Source organism: Rhineura floridana, chromosome 1 (assembly GCF_030035675.1).
Source record: "Rhineura floridana isolate rRhiFlo1 chromosome 1, rRhiFlo1.hap2, whole genome shotgun sequence".
Taxonomy (NCBI): Eukaryota; Metazoa; Chordata; class Lepidosauria; order Squamata; family Rhineuridae; genus Rhineura; species Rhineura floridana.
The window spans coordinates 81,471,444-81,491,041 of NC_084480.1; the positions used below are offsets into that span (position 1 = coordinate 81,471,444).

The window sequence follows — 19,598 nt, forward strand, 5'->3', positions numbered from 1 at the left end:
GGGCAGGAGGGATCACTAAAAATGGCTTCCCTCTTCTGCTTTTGGATGCCTTCTGACAGTGGTGGGACACCCATAGGATACCACCCATAACTGATTAAAAGTGTAGAGACATGATATATATGTGTGTACATCCAGTAGCTGAAGCTGTGAACTCATAGTCTCTATATCAGTGGTTCCCAACCTTTATGAGTACGGGACCCCCTTTTTAAACTCAAAAACTTTTGTGACCCCCACATGCTAATTGTTGTAACTTTAGTATCTGTTAATTGGAAAAAAATACATAATGAAGTGTTAAGAAATGTCATACCCATACCCAGGGACTCCCAGTCCCACATGCGTGCAGGTGCGCATGCATACACACACACTCAACTCGCTCACTCACCCACCCGAACAGGTCCCTCCCCAAATGAATCTGCTCAGATAATTACTTCTGAAACCCACATTCTGAAGAAGAGTGAAACCAGGCCACATTCACACCATGCATTTATTCTGCTATTATCCCACTTTAAATACTCATGGCTTCCCCCCAAAAAACCTGGGAAGTATAGTTTATCAAGGGTGCTGAGAGTTGTTAGGAGGCTCCTGTTCTCCTCAGAGAGCCACAAGTCCCTGAGTGGTTTGACGTTCCAACCCTTTTCTCCCAGGAAACTCTGGGAATTGTAGATCTGTGAGGGGAACAAGGGCCCCCAGCATACTTTGGGGGAAGCCATGACTGTTTCAAGTGGAATAATAGTGCAATAAATGTACAGTATGAATGCAGCCCAAGAGTGTCCAGGTGACCAAATGATTAAGTGTTGACAGGCTCTTAAATCCATGGTATAACTGAGTTAATGAGAAGGCTGGTGCTGTTTTGCAGCTGTCTGAAATTGCCACTACACTACTGTGGGGCAGGGAATTTAAGAACAATCGGGTGTCATATATAAAAAATGCGTCGGAAGTATTTTAATTTAATAATTTAACAGATTTTTTAAGTTTAAAAATGTAAGGTTATAATACAAACTAATTAAAAGAGCAAGCAACTTAAAAACAAAATATATAACACCGTCCAATGACCTTACACAAAAGAAAGACAGGTTCTCACAGCATTTGGATAAAAGTTACCTTGGGAATGACCAGCCGGCTCTGGAACTCGCCTTTCCCTTCCCCATGGCGGGCAAGACAGACACCCCTGGTGGTGGTGGTAGTGGTGCAGCAGCCTGTAGCCTAGCCTGCCTGGTAACCGGCTACAACGCCGCTCGAGGCCCCGCCCCACGGGAGATCCAGCCCAGTGCCCTTCCCTGCTCTTCCCCCATGCCTTCCATGTGCTAGTACGGGCAGGGCAGCTCTCCGCCTGCCCCACTTCCCAGTGCCTAGTTGGGAATCGCTGCTCTATATCATGGATAGCCCCTGCTGTTGGATCAGGCTTCCATACATATATGACTCCTAGCTGGATTGAGGTGACTGAATGAAATAATAATAATTCTGCTCATCTTTTATTTATTTACTTATTTATTATTTGATTTATATCCTGCACTTCCTCCCAGCAGGAGCTCAGCAGAATCTTTTCTGTGAAGTCTTTGGCTGTTATTTGCCCAGCTGTTATTTAGCCTGTAACTACAGTATGCCTAACAACATGCAACGAAAACAACTGCATGTGGCTTCCCTGTTTACTCTAACTTCCTCTGTTGTTTGTCCTGTATCCAATTTTAGATTGTAAGCTCCTCGGGACAGGGGCTTCTTGTATGCTGTAAAGCACCCTATACATTATATAAACAAATACATAAATTGTAGACACACCATAGTATTTTTAGACTGTGCTGCAGTGATGTATTTATGATGGAAGGGAACACTGTAGATTGATCTATATGCAGATAGAATGGATTTCTACATATGTTCTAGCTGAGGAAGCGCATAAAATGAAGGGTAAAATGAACATTGATATTATTTTTACAGGGTCTGATTTTATGATTTATGGTATATGTTACGGGTGTGAATAGGCCCCAAGATTAGCATTGTATCTGTATCTGTTTTTTTTTTAAATAATAATTTGAATTGGTCACTCTGTGCTCAGTCCACTTTGATCTGTAATTTGGGTTCCAGACTGCTCTGTATAAAACAAAGCTCTGTGTTCTCCACTCTTATGGGCAAAACTAAAAATGTCTATAACTTTTCCCCCTTTTGGCAGAAGTAGATTACATTTGCAGGCACATGTGCCTCTCCAGAGTGGAGTAATCCTACCAAATTGTAGACAGATAGGGTCCAGGGGCTTTTGTGGGGGATGTAAAAGAGATTTACTTTCCTTCAGAATCCATAATTAGGGCAGTACCTTTATTAGGCCAGCTACAAAATCCATATTAGTTTCTTATTTTTGAAATGGGAGAGTAGGAGTTTGTTTCTTGCTCTTTCTTACCTTAAAATAATTAAGAGGTGACCAAGTGATGTGTATTCTTGCATGTTCATTTTCTTAAAGAATAGCAGTTTCACACCAGCCATTTCTGGTCCTTGTTGTGTTACAAGGTGATGGCCTCCAAATTACAAGATGAGGTTGTCCTTAATACTGCCTGAGAAGTGATGAAGAGCTTTGGAGGATTTCCCTCCCCCCAAGCTTAGCAGTGGACAATTTTTTAAAAAGTTAAATGAAGATTTTAACTTTCTTTAAAAAATCTTCTGCTCTGCTCTGGATGCAGCATTGAGATAGCCTCATTTCTTGTGAAGCCTAGAGTAGAGAAACAAAGACATATAGTTTACAGAAAAATTGAGAGTACAGAAAAGTAGAGTGACAGAGCAACACAAGGCTTTGTGAGAGCCCAGATCCATCTAGGTAGGATTTATTGACATCACAGTTTAATTTAGGGAGAAGTAAAATCCTCTTGTTATTCAGCCCTAGCACAGAATGGTTCCACACTCCTAACATATGCCAGTTAAAAAAGACAACCCTAAGAACAACAGCAAACAACTGTAAAATGAGAAGCCATCTCTGACTCTTGAGAAAGCAGTGGCAGTTATTCCCTATTCCCTATACCTTGTTTAGTACATTGCTCAAACGTGAAATTAAGTGAAAAAACATTTAACTTTGTCTTGGAGAGATTATTTTACACCATCTTTTCAGTGAATATAAATTTGTAAAAGGAGAAATAATGGGGGAATGTAGGGGTTTTCCCCTTTTGAGCTAAATTTTGATTATCTGGGGCCAAACCACACATTATTATTCAGACAATTGTTAACTCTGTGAATGTTTTTTTCAAGTAATAGCAGCCATGAGGAGATCTGATCGGAATTGGGACTGCTACTAAATAGAGGAGCTTTAACAGCTGTATCCCAATCTGGACCCCCTCCCTCCAAATGCCTACTATTTGCTTCCTGTTACCAGGATGCAAAATTGAATTCCACACCTGCTGTTTGAAGTGGTTCTACCACTTTAGAACTCTGCCACATGTGCAGACCAAGCCTGAGATCATTAGTGGGTTTGTCCATTTAACCTGGATCATTAGTAACAGACTCTTGCTCTAGTCAGTAAGTGGAAAGCAGACCATATTTTTAACTCAAATTGTTTTTCATACCTCTGAATACTTTGTTATGATGAGAAAAACTTGTCTCCCCTCTTCTAGTGAATGTTCCTTCAACTGTAATGGAAGCCATGTCAAGACAAGATACCGTCCAGCCATTTAACAAAAGTAACAAACTACCCTCTGCCACTCCACAGCGGTCCATAGTATTTCCACAGACTCTGTGTAACAGGAATTTCTCTCTTCTGGATAAATCAGGCTCTATCGAATCAGGATTTAACCAGATCAGTGTAAAAAACCAGCGAGTCCTTGCAAGTCCTACATCAACAAGCCAATTAAATTCTGAGTTCAGTGACTGGCATCTTTGGAAATGTGGGCAATGCTTTAAGACTTTCACTCAACGGATCCTCTTACAGATGCATGTGTGTACACAGAACCCTGACAGGTAAAACATGGGCACATTTTATTTCTGTATCTACTGATAGTAAGTTCCATTTCTTTTTTGCTTTTATCAGGCTGTTACCCTTTTCACCACCAGATCATGATTAGGAAGAACCTGCACAATGCAATTCATCTGCTGCTGTATGAAGCATATAGATAATAGTGGCCATAGCTTGGCTTTATTATTTAGAAAAACGCTGGGTACCTAAACACACAGATAAGAGAAAATGACTAAGAATATAATCTTGGCTTGGTACATCTGTTAGAAAGGGAGATCAAAATAGAAGGGAAATTATGAATATCACAGATGAAAAAAAAGAGGCCAAGATAATTAAAAGTCATTCTATCTTTGAAAGATAATATAACTTGCTGCTCAGCAGCTGTCATAGTCATTTCAGGGTTCACCTATAGTGTGCAATGTGTATGAACTTAATTAAGTGCTAAGAGGTAATGAATTGGGATTTTTTGCTTAGTACTATTTTTCTTCAGAGCGAGCAAAGCCATAAATCCTGCAAAGCTGTCAAAAGGAAATACCTACTCCACCAGTGATGTGGAGGAAAACAGATGCCACTTATTCAATAAACTAATATCCACACAGAAGAAAAATGTTGACTAGATACCTCAGAGTCAAAGTTGGTTTGAAAGTTTGTCAATACAGAATTTTATGGCCATGAACTGAGGATGAAATTTAGCTGAACAAGTGAATTAAAATTTCAGGTACTCTGACCAGTGCCCCAGTAAAGATAATGGAACTATTATTTATGAATCAAATCTGGTTTATTTGACAATCTTGATAGCTGGCAGCACAAAAGACAAAAATCAGATTAATTCAATAAAAAGACTGCTTCTGTTTTTGTCTTTTCCTTTAGCAGCAAAGAGAAGCATCAATAAAACAACTGACTCTCCTGGAATAATCATTTAGGGTACAGTCCACCAAGTACTGCTGCAGTACTCACCTCAGTGGTGAAACTGGACATTAATGGACTGGACTGGAAATCTGGAAAACATTATTGAGTTCTGCCAAATCTTTTCATCCATGTTCACACATAAGCTCAGAGCTCAACTATAACATTTTGGGAATTGTGGCAAAACATATAATCTGCTTTCATCACTCTGCATCCTCCATGCATTTTTCATGGGGGTCCTGTACAACAGGGGTGAGCAGCCCTTAGGTTTGCAGGATTTTTTTACTAGAACCTCAAGGTCCTTCAACCAAGACCAGGCAACTGCAAAATAGTGGCTGAGCCAGACATACATACACTAACAATTAAGGACGGGGGTGCCTCTGAACACACGTTCAGCCCAGGAATTTGTAATCAATACCAGAACTGGTAATTAGTATCATAATTGATCTCTCAAGTCCTTTCACACACAAATACATTCGTGCTTTCCCCCTCAGTATTCCTTTTCAGCATTCTAGTTTTGGGGAGCGGGGGCGGGGAATTCTTTGTTGGGAGTCAGAAATCCTGGCAGATCTATTGCAAATCATCCAGAGATCTGCCTGTAGATTCTGAATGGGGTTGCAGAGCAGCAGCGGTTAGTTGATTGTAATCTCTACTGTAGGACCCTGGGAAAGGTTCAGTGTTAGAAATATTTTCCAAAACATTTTCATGGTGATCATGTTGCTTATAAAAAGACATTTTAAGCAGGGGACAATGAAGACCCCCATATGCATTCCAATTAACACATAGAGCTGTATCCAGCGCTGCACCAGCAGAGTTCCACTTGCACAGTTGGTCTTTCTCCTCTCCCTGTGTATTACCCATATTGCTCTGGAGGATCCCTCAACCATCTGGAGCAGATTTTGAGGTGCATAGGGGGCTGCAAGAGAGAGGAGAAGAGGTGGAAGTTCCACTGCATAAGTGGAAGTCTGCTATGTGGGCAGAACAACAGCACTAGATACAGCCCATGGAGTTCCTGCATACACTCCAATTGAGACAGTAGTTCTGTGTGTACAACAGAAGCAAATGAGATGCCTTGTAGAGGGTGAGGAGCTCTATGCATACATTGACACTCCCCCCCATGTCAATAAGTAATCAAATCTCTGAGTTAGGCCAAACTCAGGATGTAAGCTTAGTCATGCTGAGAACAGTCCCGTGAAATAAATGGTACTTACGTTAGTCATGGCTAACTTCAGCCAATTGATGACTAAATCTGACTGCTCGCAACCATACGAGTTGGATTCAGTCTCACTGCATTGAAAGATTCAAAATGCTGAAACGCATCTAAAGGAATCCACAATAAAATTGTAAAAGATGAAAGATAGTAAGATTTTAAAAGATAATGTCTTATGCCTTTCTAATTCTTTGGGGTTAAAGTTGGCATTGACAAAATCTTGATAGTAAGTAGCAGGTTCCATTGGTGGTTACTATTTCCATGCCATGTTTTATAGTGCTTCCTGCATTTTCATGGCAAATACCAGTAAGAGCATTGTAATGTGCCAATAAAATGCAAGCTCTCAAAGTTCTCCAAACATTATATGGCATCTTAATCACAAGAGCCCTATCAATGCTGTGACTCGTGGAGCTAGACATTGAGGCAACAATAAATGAAAACCTGAGAGCAAAATCTTTGGCTCGGTGTTCTGACTGAATCTGAATTACAAATATTTGATTTATTCTTTAAAATCCTCCTAAGCAAGTTATACATCCTTGTCATAGCACTGATTGCTTCTGGGTTGAGCATAATCTGAAGAGACACGTACAAAAAGTTCTTCATTTTCTTCTGTGAAGGAACAGTTTTTGTGTATAAATGGGAATTCCACATGTAGTGGTCATCTCACCCTCCTGTTCCCATTCTTAGAATGGGAAACTCCTTGATCCTCATATCTCTCTGCATTAGTTTCAATCTAGCACAGCTATTTTTATCCTAATTCTGACCCCTCTGATGTAAATGCCATTTTCAAGCAGTTGCTGGTGCTCTAGATATGCGGGTGAGATTTCAAGCGAAAGTCCAAAGTCTGCCAAAAGTAAAACAAATAATAGGTAGGAAAATGGGGCATCTGAAAAGTCTGAGTTGTGTGAAGATTATCAGAAAGCAGAATTCTTAACAGTAGCTGGTAGTTATGTCCAACAGTATTCCCTGCAAAAATTCCCCCTAGCCTAAATTATGATCATACCATCTATTGTGGGGAGGTTGTGTCTTCACTGAGCTCAAATGCCTACTCCATCCATTAGATTGATTCTATGAATACTTTGGGAACTTCCAGAACAGTGCCCAACATGCATGCAAGTTTTTCGTAGTGTCTACATGATGCCATTGACATCAAAATGCCAGCCTGTATTTCCCCTATTTAATCCAGAAAACTACAGAAAATCTGATGTTAAAAACACCTGCTGTCAATGAACTATTTGCAAAATCTGAACAACCCATTTGCAATATTAAGCCCCTTTATTTATTTATTTATTACATTTATATCCCACCTTTCCTCCTAGGAGCTCAAGGTGGCATATATGGTTCTTCTCCCTCTCCATTTGTGAGGAAGGTTAGGCTGAGAGATTGTGACTGGCCCAAAGTCACCCAGAAAGCTTCATGGCTGTGGGGTGATTTGAACCCTGGACTCCTAGGTCCCGGTCCAACACTCTTAGCAGCACCACACTGGCTTTATCCTTAGGAAGTACTTTTACAGTACTATTTTCTGAGAGGTACATGTCAGATAAACCAATGCTGAAACTCAGACAGTGCACTTCTTCTCCACCAATAGTTCATCGCCCTGATAGTGCTGACCAAATTAGCATTATTTCAGTATTGTGACTTGGGGGATAGATACCCTCCACATGCTTCACCCCATCTTAACTGATGATCATTTGTTTATGGGAAAGACCCTCCATAGGTAGTAGGGCACATGCTTTGCACGCGAAAGGTCTCAGGTTCAATCCTTGGGCCGGAAAAGCCTTTTCTTAAATCTAGAGAGCCACTTAGAGTTTAGACAGTATTGATATAGATCAGTTGTTCCCAGCCTTTATGAGTATGGGCCCTCAAATATTTTTGCGACTCCCACATTTTAATTGTTGAAATTTTAGTCTCTGTTAATTGAAAAAATACATATTAAATACATATTAAATACTTTTTATTCAACACAAAAACAAATATAACGATGATGTTAATTATCACCTGCCTTTCACCAGAAGATCCCAGGGCAGGTTACAGCAATATAACACCATTTAAGAAATGTTGAAGAAAATGAAAGGAAGGAGAAAAAAGTAACCCACCCAGAGTGATGAAGAGAGGATATTTGGATTCTGGTTTTAAGTGTTCCACCTGTAGACAATGATGCCTCCTCTTCAGTACTTGGCTCAGGAAGCTCCATATCACAATACTAACAATATGTCTAACTGACAGAATCTCAACAGGTGAAGTTTTCCCCATAATTGTATTTCCATACTAGAAAAGGCTTAACTTAATTTCTGTTTAATTTCTGTGTGCCACACAGCTGTTAAAGCCCTGCTCTCCCCAATTCCAACCCTAAACCATGTAAAAGAACTCAAGATAAGAATAAAAACAACATTTGGGCAACTTAACATGATTTAAAATATTTAAAAATATATTTTAAATGAACATATACAACTATAAAAACACACTCAGAGCGTTGATAAACAGCAACAAAAATACATTGAGCATGTGCAGTTGCACATTTTTAAAACTTACTGTACCCATCTTTTTTTTTGCTCACTTACTGCCTTGGGTCAGCCACTAACTCTCAGCCTAACCTACCTCATATGGCCATTGCTCCATTGAATTATACAGGACTTACTTCGGAGAAGACCTGGTTAGGATTCCTTCTATTATAGGCATACATTTTTACTTCCTTTAACCAGAATGATGTATCTTTATACTATAAAGCCCCATGACCCCCCCCCCCCAAAGCAGGACAGCTTCAAAACTTCAACAGAATCTTAGTCTGGTCTGATTACTGCAATTTGATTTACCTGGGAGTAAGCTCAATTAAATATGAAGGGACTTATTTCTGAGTAGACATGTCTACTGAGTAGACATGTCTACATTGAACTATAAGTTAACTATATAGTAAATTTTTAATGAGGGCCCAGGTGTGCATTCATGGAGGGATGCTCCAGGACTCTGTCCGTTACTTTTTTGGACAAGTGGACCCCTCCCAGGATCCCTCTGTCTCTACAGCCAGAGACAAATCAGCTCAATCCATCTTCCCTCACTGCCGCTGACAAATGGGGGGGTGGAGATGTGCTGGAGCTTAAATAAGCACAGCTGATATACTTGCTGGAGTGCTATGCGTCTCAGCTCTCTGTGTGGCAGAAACTGACTGTACCAGCTGGAAGGAAGGAAGGGAAGGTGGAAATGGCTGTGTGCACATGCAGTGCAGATTCACAAGTTGGCAGTGTACAGACCAACCATTAATTCACTTTTTAAATTAACAAATAATTATTCTCTTGGCTCTTTGCAACCCCCTTGGGATAACTTGCTTACTCCCTGAGGGTCCTGACCCCAGGCTGGGAACTAATCCAACGATCTGACTTTGTATAAGGAAGCATCCTGTGTTTGCTGGGTTGGGGTAAAGAGTACCTGGATGCAAGACCTAGATCTCCTCTCTTTTTGAGAGCCATGTTTCCTACGTAATCATCACCATGCTAGTATTTTGGGGAAAGGGAACAAATCAAATTTATCTGGATGGGAGCTAAGACTCATCCTTCTGCATAGAAAGAAAGAGCATAGGTGGTGTTTTTTGCCTATCCTGCTTGAGAAACAAGAAGTCCTTAGCCACTTCTGTTTTATGGTATGTCATAAGTATCCATGTGCATTATTTCATGACTATACACTGTATTGTAGATATTTTTCTATTGGTTTAATTGAGAGCACATAAATGAAACATCTTTCCTAGATTCCTAGGAGAATCTTAGTTGTTGTTTTTAATGTGAAGAACACGTAGCAGATTTTTTGATAGGGCTGCTGTGGTTCTAAAATTGGGGGCGGAGCCATGAAATTGAAGCCAGATTTTGGGGCAGCCTGACAGTTTCTCCTCTATGCTAAGTCAAAAGGCCTGGGTCAACACCAGTAGAATGATCCATATTAGTAGGGGCATTATGTACACTGATAATGTCATCAGCTCTCAGTGCACTACAAAGCCATTGCCAAAACCAGGAGATTGCTGTTGTTACCTCTATTATTCAGGAGTGAAATGTGGCCCCTGGTGACTTCCCAAGCTGGCAACAAAAATGTCATCCCAGTCTTACTAGTCCTGAGAGCAGAGGCTCAAGCACTAGCATAGACTCATAATCAGTTTGCATTGGTAATAAAGCCCTGACCCCAACCCAGTGAGTCCTGTCCACCAGCATCTCCACTGCCACCCCTATTACTGAGAAAGTGTAGGATGGGCCTTTTCCTATTCTGCAGTGGTGGGTGTGCAGGTACAAAGGTATCTGATCCCTTTTAGAGCAGGCCTTGCTTGCTTTTGTCCATGTGGTTCACTCAGTTGCACTGATTTATTAATACTGTAACTGACTACTACATCTAGAGTTGAATACAAAATAACTTTGAGTGACTTGTGCCTAAATATGGGTGGAGAAATTTGATTTTGTTCTTATTTAAAGGTGAGTCTACCTAATTCCTATGCAAATGGAAATACAATCATCCTTCAAAATTTACACTTCTCTAAATTTTGTGATGCAGCTCTCTAACCAGATAATGTCTGCAAAAATGCATACACTGGGGAAAAATGTATATGAGTGCATATATATTAGTGAAAATAACATATAAAATGTATTACATTAGGGAGAAATGCTTTAAAAATGTATTTATTATGCCAAAATGCATAAAAATGTTTATGGTAGGAGAAATACGCACTAAAATGATGATGTATTTTCATGAGGTTTTTTTTAAAAAAAACAAATTAGAAACTGATGCAGAAATGTGGAGAACTGAACGTAAAATTAGAAGAAGGAGAAACTGAAAGTAACAGATTTGCCCATCCCTGCTTGTGCCTTTATAAATGTATCCAGGGCTTGTAGCAACATTATACACTCAGGTTACAGAAGCCCTTGTGCATGGACAGTTCACCCAGTGTAAATTTTGGGAGGCTGGGCTTGCAAATATGGACACCCATCAAGGAGCATGGATGGGTACTCAAATAATTCTTCCATGGGGTGTTGCCTACTTTCTGTAATCAAAAGTGCACAGATGTAACTTATAAAGAACTGTTCATCTTTTAAATGATGTCCTATGTGCAACTATTTAGTTTGGATGTTCTGCTCCCATCTCAACTAAAAGGCATCTATTTTTGTTTGCAATTCTAATTAATCCATAACCCAAGGGTGATAGCCAACATTAATCATACTCAGAGTAGACCTAGTAAAATAAATGGAATTAAGTTCATTGATTTCAATGAGTCTTCTTTGAGTATGACTAATACCACCCCAATGCTTTCCCCTGCTTTGAAATGTCTTCTAAGAAATTATCTGAGATAACTATGTTTATTCCAAGACCAAGGAGAGAATTTTACACAATCCTAGGGTATGACCTACTATGCTGAAGTAACACATATCCTCTGTTGTTTATCATGAATTTTCTGTGGGGTTCCTGCACTAATTTGATTGTATGAAATCGTGACGTACAACAGCAGAGCATGGTCGACAGTGTTCGTTCTCTATTTCCTAGTTTGAAATATGGAAAACTATATTTGAGAGCTGCATAGCATTATTTTTATTCAGAGTAAAATGTATTTTCATTACAGCTATGAGTATAATGTTTAATATAATATGAAAGAGTCAGCTGCCTAAACTAATGTTAAATATTCATCCACTTGGGCCAGGAATTGAGTACATCCAGGTTTGTATGTGTAGCTTCTTTGAATTTGAAATTAATTAGGGTTTTTTGAACACTTTTGACCATTTTGGTTACGTTTCCTCTTACCCTACAATGTGATTTTTTTTTTGTTAAATCATTTCCTGGAAACAATCAAAGGATGAATATTTATAACTCATCCAAAATTAATTGGCCAAGGGATGTTCCATGATTTTTTGTTTTTGTTTTTTTTGCCCAGCCATTTACAAATTGACCCAATATTCCTTGAACCAGGAGTCAGAAATCCCTTTTCTCTTCTGTTTTTCTACTGCAGAAATTCCCAACAATCCCATTTGGGGGGCTCCAGAAAGGGGTAAGCGGAAGCCTTCAATCATAGTGAATCATTAAAAAAACTATTTCATTATTTTTGAACTCAAAACCAGTTCTCATAAAGGACAATTTGTTTACTTTTTTTTTCTTAATTGTCATGCGCAGTATGCAATGTCTAATTAATAGTATGTGTTTGGGGTTACCTGAATATTTCCCCTGACAGTTTCATATGCAGGTTTTTTACATTTGTAACTTACTTCAATTTGTAAATAGTCATGTGCATAAGATGTTGTGGGATGGTGGTACATGATGCTAATAGATGCTCAGTCTCTCTATTTCCATGAAAAATATGTGTATAGAAATAGAAGTAGTGATTTGATGTGCAGTTTAAGCAGCTCAGTTATTTTTAATATTCAGATTTTCAGGTTTTTAGGGGCTTTCTATTGGTATGGTGGCTTGCTTTAATTTGTAGTTTTTAAACAATACTTTCATCTTCCTCCACTCCATTTATGACATGAAAATATTTAATCCTGAATATTCACATTAACCTTTTGTGAAGCAACATACTAACAAGTAACCATTAAGGAACTACTGTATCAAGATTTGATTTCTCTGTTTGTACAATGAATATGGAATATTAAAACCAAATTAAAATAGTAAGCTGAATGCAGAAACTATTCTTGCATAATATTTCCCAAAAGTTTGCAGATTTATTATTTTGTAGTTTTAATATTCTAAAATGATTGGAAAGCATTTCCAACTGAGCATTAAAAGCAATGACATAGATTTAAGAAGGATGCAGACAAACTGGAATGAGTGCACAGGAGGGCAACGAGGATGATCAGCCGACTAGAAACAAAGCCCTATGAGGAGAGACTGAAAGAACTGGGCATGTTTAGCTTGGAGAAGAGAAGACTGAGGGGAGATATGATAGCACTGTTCAAGTACTTGAAAGGTTGCCATTCAAAGGAGGGCCAGGACTCTTCTCGGTCGTCCCAGAGGCAGGACACAAAATATGGGCTCAAGTTACAGGAAACCAGATTTCAACGGAACTTCAGGAAAAACTTCCTAACTGTTAGAGTGGTACGACAATGGAACCAATTACCGGGGGGGGGGGCTCTCCAACATTGGACGCATTCAAGAGGCAGCTGGACAGCCACCTGTAGGGTATGGTTTAATTTGGATTCCTACATTGAGCAGGGATTGGACTCGATGGCCGTATAGGCCCCTTTCAGCTCCATGATTCTATCATTCTATTCTATGATTCTATGAATATTTAAAAAGTGTTATATAAGTGCTGTTTATTAAGGCTCAATAAATATCTTGGTTGCTGTTGCAATCCTAATAATCTCCTTTCAGACAACTACCTCCAATCCTGGATGAATTAATGTTAACTGCCCATCATCTTAATTTCTGCCCTGAGCCACCATCCTCTGTCTACCACCATAAGAATCTGTTTTAATTCCTAATGAATTGAAATCCTCACCTGTGGGCACAAACTAAAGAAGGACAAGTGTAATGGCATTTAAGCAGTTAACTGAATACTTTTCTATTGGAATTGAATGGTATTAGGCACTCTTTCTCTGAATTGTACTGATTGTACAGGAAAGAAAAGGTGAAAAGGCACTAAATGCAGGAAAAAGAAAGGAAGGGTATCTTGATCTCCATGTGTTTCACAGCATAATAATGTCCACAAATTTACACAGGTTAGCAAACTTTGGGCTTGTGAGATCTACATTGTTTCTTACTTGAACCCTGAGATCCACTAACTGGAGCCAGGTACAAAAGACATACACTTAGAATTAAAGAATTCTGAACCCAATAATTTGTTCTGAGTACCGGAACAGAACTGAGTTCACATTCCTTCTACACAAAAATCTACTTGTGGGCAGCTCACCCCATTTTTTTTCATTTCAGCAGTATAATTTAGATGAAGTGATTTTGTTGTTTCCAGTGTTAAACAGTTGAGAGTCAGAAAACCTTACCAATCTCACTTGGAGATCTACCACTGAATCCTAGTCTACCATATTGTATAGGATGGTGTGTGTGCGCGCGTACATACACACACACACATGAAAAAGAGAAATATCTGGCACATATTTTAGCACTTGGCCTGATTTCTACAAGGGACAATTTTTCTGTAGGGATGCGACTCACGTTAGGCCTTAGGATCAACAGGATGTCTTGTGTTTCAAGACTCTTAAACACTGCATATTTCCGCAGATTGTCTCCAGCGCTTATAAGAAAAGTTTGCATGCTTAGTGGCACTTCTTGTAACATGTGCTGCATTCTGTCTCTTCTATCTCCAAGTTCTACTTGCTGTGGCAACAGTGTGGTTTCCACCACTCCAACTTCTGTAGCCTAGTGGTAGTTCTGTTTCAAACTTCACGTTGCAATCTAATGCCGACATAAGCCATATGAGGTAACAACTCGCAAAAGATCTGCAACATTCAGGTTTTTTTTTTTAATCCACAAGGGCAATAAGCATTATCATGACACAACAATGGAAACAGTAGACTGGGAGCTGACAGTCTTTTTAAGCCCATGGATACATTTGGATTTTTGAGCAAGTGCTGCAGCTGCCATCCCTCTGGCCACTTGTCTCTACTAATTCACCCCCCCCCCGAGAGGGAGCAGGAGAAAAAATGCATGCACAGAGACTTATCTTTTTCAAGAGATGGAATTCCTAAATCAAAGTTAGATCCCATTGAATTGATCTGAGCCTTAAAAAGGCACACAGAGGTGAAAGAGGAAGTGGGGGGAAGTGTCACTCTTCATACTTCATTCTTTAGCTCTAATTCCTTTTCAAGGGAGGAAAAGAAGCAATGAATGGGAGGGAGGTGCTCAGATGCTTTATGGGAGCCAGGGTAAGATTTCAAAGGCATCATTGCACCCAACGGCACCCTGTTGGCTACCCCTGCACTAGATAAAGAATAATTTCCTACAGCTAATCTTCATTTTTATGTGTTATGTTTAAAACATGAACTCCATCCCAGAGAAGAGAGGGAGACTCTTTTTACTCTTCAGTTCAGGTGCAAAAATGCCAATCTTTTGCATGCTTACTTAGGAGTAAGTCTAACTGAACAAAGAATTAGGCTACACAGTTGATACATTAAATCTTTCCATATGCTTATCTGTAATTCAGCTTGAAAAACACTGTATGTGTTTTAAAAAACAATTAGGTTGCGGTGCTATGCCCACTTACCTAGGATTAAGCCCTATTGAATCTAATAGTACTTATTACTGTGTAGATATTTATAGGATTGTGCTGTTAAGCTCTTTGGAAGCCATGGTGAGCACCAGTTTTAAGACATGGCCTCTGTAGCACTCTGGTGGCACAGGCCTTAAACATTATCTCAAAAGTCATATGGTTCTTGCAATCTTTATATATCATTAAGCACTAATGTTTGTATTTCTCCAAGTATGAAATTTATTTTGAGCTGAAATCTTAGAATCAAGCTGTGGCTAAAAATGGGAAGAGCTGTACTAGCTATTTATCTTACTATTTTCTTTGTCTAATTGGAAGTTGGAGGGAGTATATGTTCATCACCCCTAATGTCACAAGCTCTAGGAAGTACATGTCCATGACAGTCAGGCAACAACATTCCACACGCCATTGTATAAAACATGTGCATATTTTTCCAATAACAAAATATCACAGTTTGAATGATAAAAAAATATCACTTCTGTTATTATCACAATTATTACCACAACAGAAGCACTCTGCAGGAAAAGGCATCTATGTAACGCACACTGAGTGATAACTACACATTTTCTATTTAAAAAAACGATGCTTTGGAAAGGGTTGTAATTGCCATTTACATGTCAGTTTTTAAATACTTGTTCATATTTGGATGCACTTGTTTCATTGTGGTAACTATCTACAAAGAACAACATGGTTTTGCAGAATAAAAAATGAATCATGTTTACCTGTCTTTTTTAAAAAAATAAGAGATTAATTGGTTTTATTTAGTGACTTATTTGTTTATTGTGATAGCTGTTAAAATAGATAACCAGGGGCTAATAAATGTTAATGATCCCACTCTTGGAAAATCAATTGTTCATGATTATAGCGCATCTCAGTGTATTGTTTTTGACTAAAAGAATTTAATACTAAAGATATATATATATTTTTATACAATAATTTTTATTCAAATTTTCATAAAACATAAAAAACAAAATCATAAAACATTCAAAGACAAAAAACAAAACAAAACAAAAATGATTAAACAAAAAAATAAAATGTTGACTTCCCATTTGTCGCAGATCAAATCAGTTGTAGGTCTACAATATGTAACAATCCTGTCTCTTAAATTATATTATAAAATCACTTTCCTCCAGTAGTTATCTTAATTAATCATCAAATCTCATAAACATTACTTTATTCTTTTCACAAAAAGTCAAAGAGAGGTTTCAATTCTTTAAGAAATATATCTATCAATTTTTCTCCAAATAAACATGTCGATTAATCCATCTCGTTAATAATAATAATAATCTTATTGTCATAACCATAGTCCAAATAAACATATCGATTAATCCATCTCATCAAAATCTGTTAGGTCCAATAATTTCAATAGCCATTATTCCATTATCCATATTAATTCCATCTTCCATCTTCAATAGTCCTGTTAAGTCCAGTAATTTCAGTGTCCAATCTTCCATTATCAGTATTCCATAATAATCTTGCTGTCATAGCCATAGTCATACAATAAGAGTCTGATGGGAATTTCCTCTATCCCAAATATTTTCTTGCCATCCATTCTGAATAAGTTGCTGAAATATTGTTGTAAAGTCATATCTGTGTTCTTCTTTTTTACAAAATGCACTGGCTCATCTCTTGAGAGTTTTTCCATTGTCACATGGCTGCAGTTAATTCCATAGATTTTCTCTATATCAAGCTCCATCACGTCATTCCAGTCCAGAAGATTATCCAAGCCATTGATAACTTTATCTCTAATATCTTCATTAATTTCTTCAGAGATAACGTTAAATTCCAAACAGTAGATTTTATTTCTAATATCCAGATCTTTTTCCAATTCCACATTTGTTCCAATCTCCAGGGCTTGTATCTTCCCTTTATTTTTTCTTTTCTCATCTCTGATCTCATTCTCCTCTCTCACAGGATCCCCTATTTCTTTAAGCTCCTGTGTCATTTTGCTCAGTTCAATTTTCAGCTCCTTACTGCCCTGTCGCAGGGTTTGTTTCGTTATCTCAATCTCATCCATTATTTTCTGAAACATAATTACTTCCAGATTCTCAGCCACTTTCTTGATTGCCATTTTTAAAACCACGAAAACAAAACAAAACAAAAATAAAGAAGAACCACTTCTTATTTCAGCAACAATTGGGTTAATATTCCAGGCTTGATGACATCACAGTATAAACAGAGCAGCCTGCCTTATCTCTCTATGTTCAAGAACACAAAACAAATTTAGTTCCCAGCATCAAAACAGTTAGTGGCGTCGTGAAGAAGCAGATTCGTCAAAATAAAATAGACCAAAAAGAGAATAGTCCCAGACAATATAACGTTCCTCGGAATAGAAATCCCTCTTCTGTTTATATCTTTAGAATGCACTTCCAGGACAGCTTTTTGCAATAGAAACAGAGATAAGCTGTTAATTTCGTGAATAACAGAGAAGAGTTATAGCTCACCCAGAAGTTCTTTAAAGCTGATTCATTTGACAAATCTCTTTTTGCTGCAACAATTTAAACCAAGTAAAAAAAATAATAGAAAGAAGGGTGCTTGCCTGTTAGTCCGTTTTCTCTTTGAAGAAAAGATAAACGTATCGCATTAATCAGATAGAGCTTGTTCGGAAGTCCGTCCGGCATTGCTGGCTGGACCTTTTCTCATAAATTAATGAAATCCAGTCCTCCCAACAAAAACAGGCTTTTGAGGTTGATCTCTATGTTTCTCCCTGCCCGGGAGAAATTTCATCAGTCAAAAAAAAAAATGTTCTGACTGATTTATATCTGAATAAGCTTCTTTTGAGGCGGGAGCCCGTCTCAAAAGCAGGCACAAGCGAAGTCACCCTTCCCGGAAGTCAATACTAAAGTTATTTTGAAAAGAAATTTTCCTTATTCATCTTTGTTTTATCATTGCCAGTTTTCATGTCAGAGTGATAAATGATTTCTGTGTAAGTGAACAATCCCTTTGAATGAAGAATAAAGCTGAAAATCATTTTCCTTGTCTTACAGTAATGATAGCAGTTATAGAGTAATTACTAGCGTGTGTCTTTCAAGTGTAGGATTTTACATGTGCACGCATTGTATAGGAAATCTATGGTCCCTAACTCTGCATGCTTTGGGCTCTGTGTTAATGGGTTTGTCTCTATTTCTGTAGGACCAGGGAATATGCTCTACATCAGAGCTTGGAAAATTACTTTTTTTGAACTACAACTCCCATCAGCCCCAGCCAGCATGGCCACTGGATTGGACTGATGGGAGTTGTAGTTCAAAAAAGTAACTTTTCCAAGCTCTGCTCTACATGTGCAATGAATAATCCCCATTGTGATTATGTAGAATATTTTCGGTTTATAAAGAAGCAGCCGTTCCCCATGTGTACTCTGTAGCTGCTTCACATAGGATGAGAATGTGTGTATGAATATTTTTTATACAGTGCTTTTATTGTGCAGACAATCCAGCCTTTACAAAAGGAAAGAAAAAAGCTGGGCCTTGGAGAGAAGTATGTTTTGTATGACTTCCTCCTTGGTGTGCCAGCAAAGCTCTCAACATCTTCAGTTCTATATAGATACTCCATAATTATCCAAACAGATCCAAGGTCTTGCCTCTCCTTTACCAATGTAAATATTCACAGAATAGTAATGTATGTGGACAGGGTGCAAGGGAAGCATGTGCAGGAGAACTAGAGTAGAAACCGACATTGCTTTCATTCATTCATATATTATAATTGTATAAGCTACTCCTTCAAATAGTCAAGGCAGCTAGCCAACGATACTAAAACAATCCAATCCAACAATTTCAATAAAACCTTCGTATCACAGTAGTAAACAAACTCAAAAACTGACAATGGCTTAATTCCATTTCTGAATAATCTTAGCAATCACCTTCACCTTAATCCTTTCACTATGATCCCCATTTTACCTGCACACAATGGAGGTTGAAAAAGAGACTATCACTAGGAAAGGTCCATGGCTAATGCCTGGGGCTTAACTGAGGCCCCAAAAAGTTGAACTGGTATATTACAGCATTAGAACTTTTTCTTTGAAACTTACTGGGAAACACTCATCAAATATTTTATAATGTGAGTAATTAAAATAATATAATATTGAACTATTGACCAATGCTAGGCCATTAGTCAAGCTACAAAAATTATATGATAAGTGCTCTGAAGCACTGTAAAATAATAGTATTGGTGATCAGTGATGCAAGTAGTCACAATTAAGCAGTTCAGTTGACGAATGAGAGAGTACACTTTATTTTACGTTTAATTGAATTGCTGTACATGCTTGGTCACCATTGTCTCCTTTTGTTTACCTTTGGATTCTAGCTATTCAGAGTCGCACATTTGTTAAGGAGAGAAAGCAATTAAGGCTGCATTGTCCATCAGCTCTAAAAATGCGGATAATATGA

At 38.3% G+C, this 19,598-nt stretch overlaps 1 protein-coding gene across 1 annotated transcript in view; it reads left to right on the forward strand.

Annotated features, from left to right (window-relative positions):
* The window catches only part of PRDM6 (PR/SET domain 6), a 130,677-nt gene that overhangs the window by 98,672 nt on the left and 12,407 nt on the right, over window positions 1–19,598 (forward strand). The window contains exon 5 of the mRNA XM_061607488.1: window positions 3,588–3,930. Coding sequence (XP_061463472.1) covers window positions 3,588–3,930 — 343 coding nt within the window. The remainder of the gene's footprint in view (window positions 1–3,587; window positions 3,931–19,598) is intronic.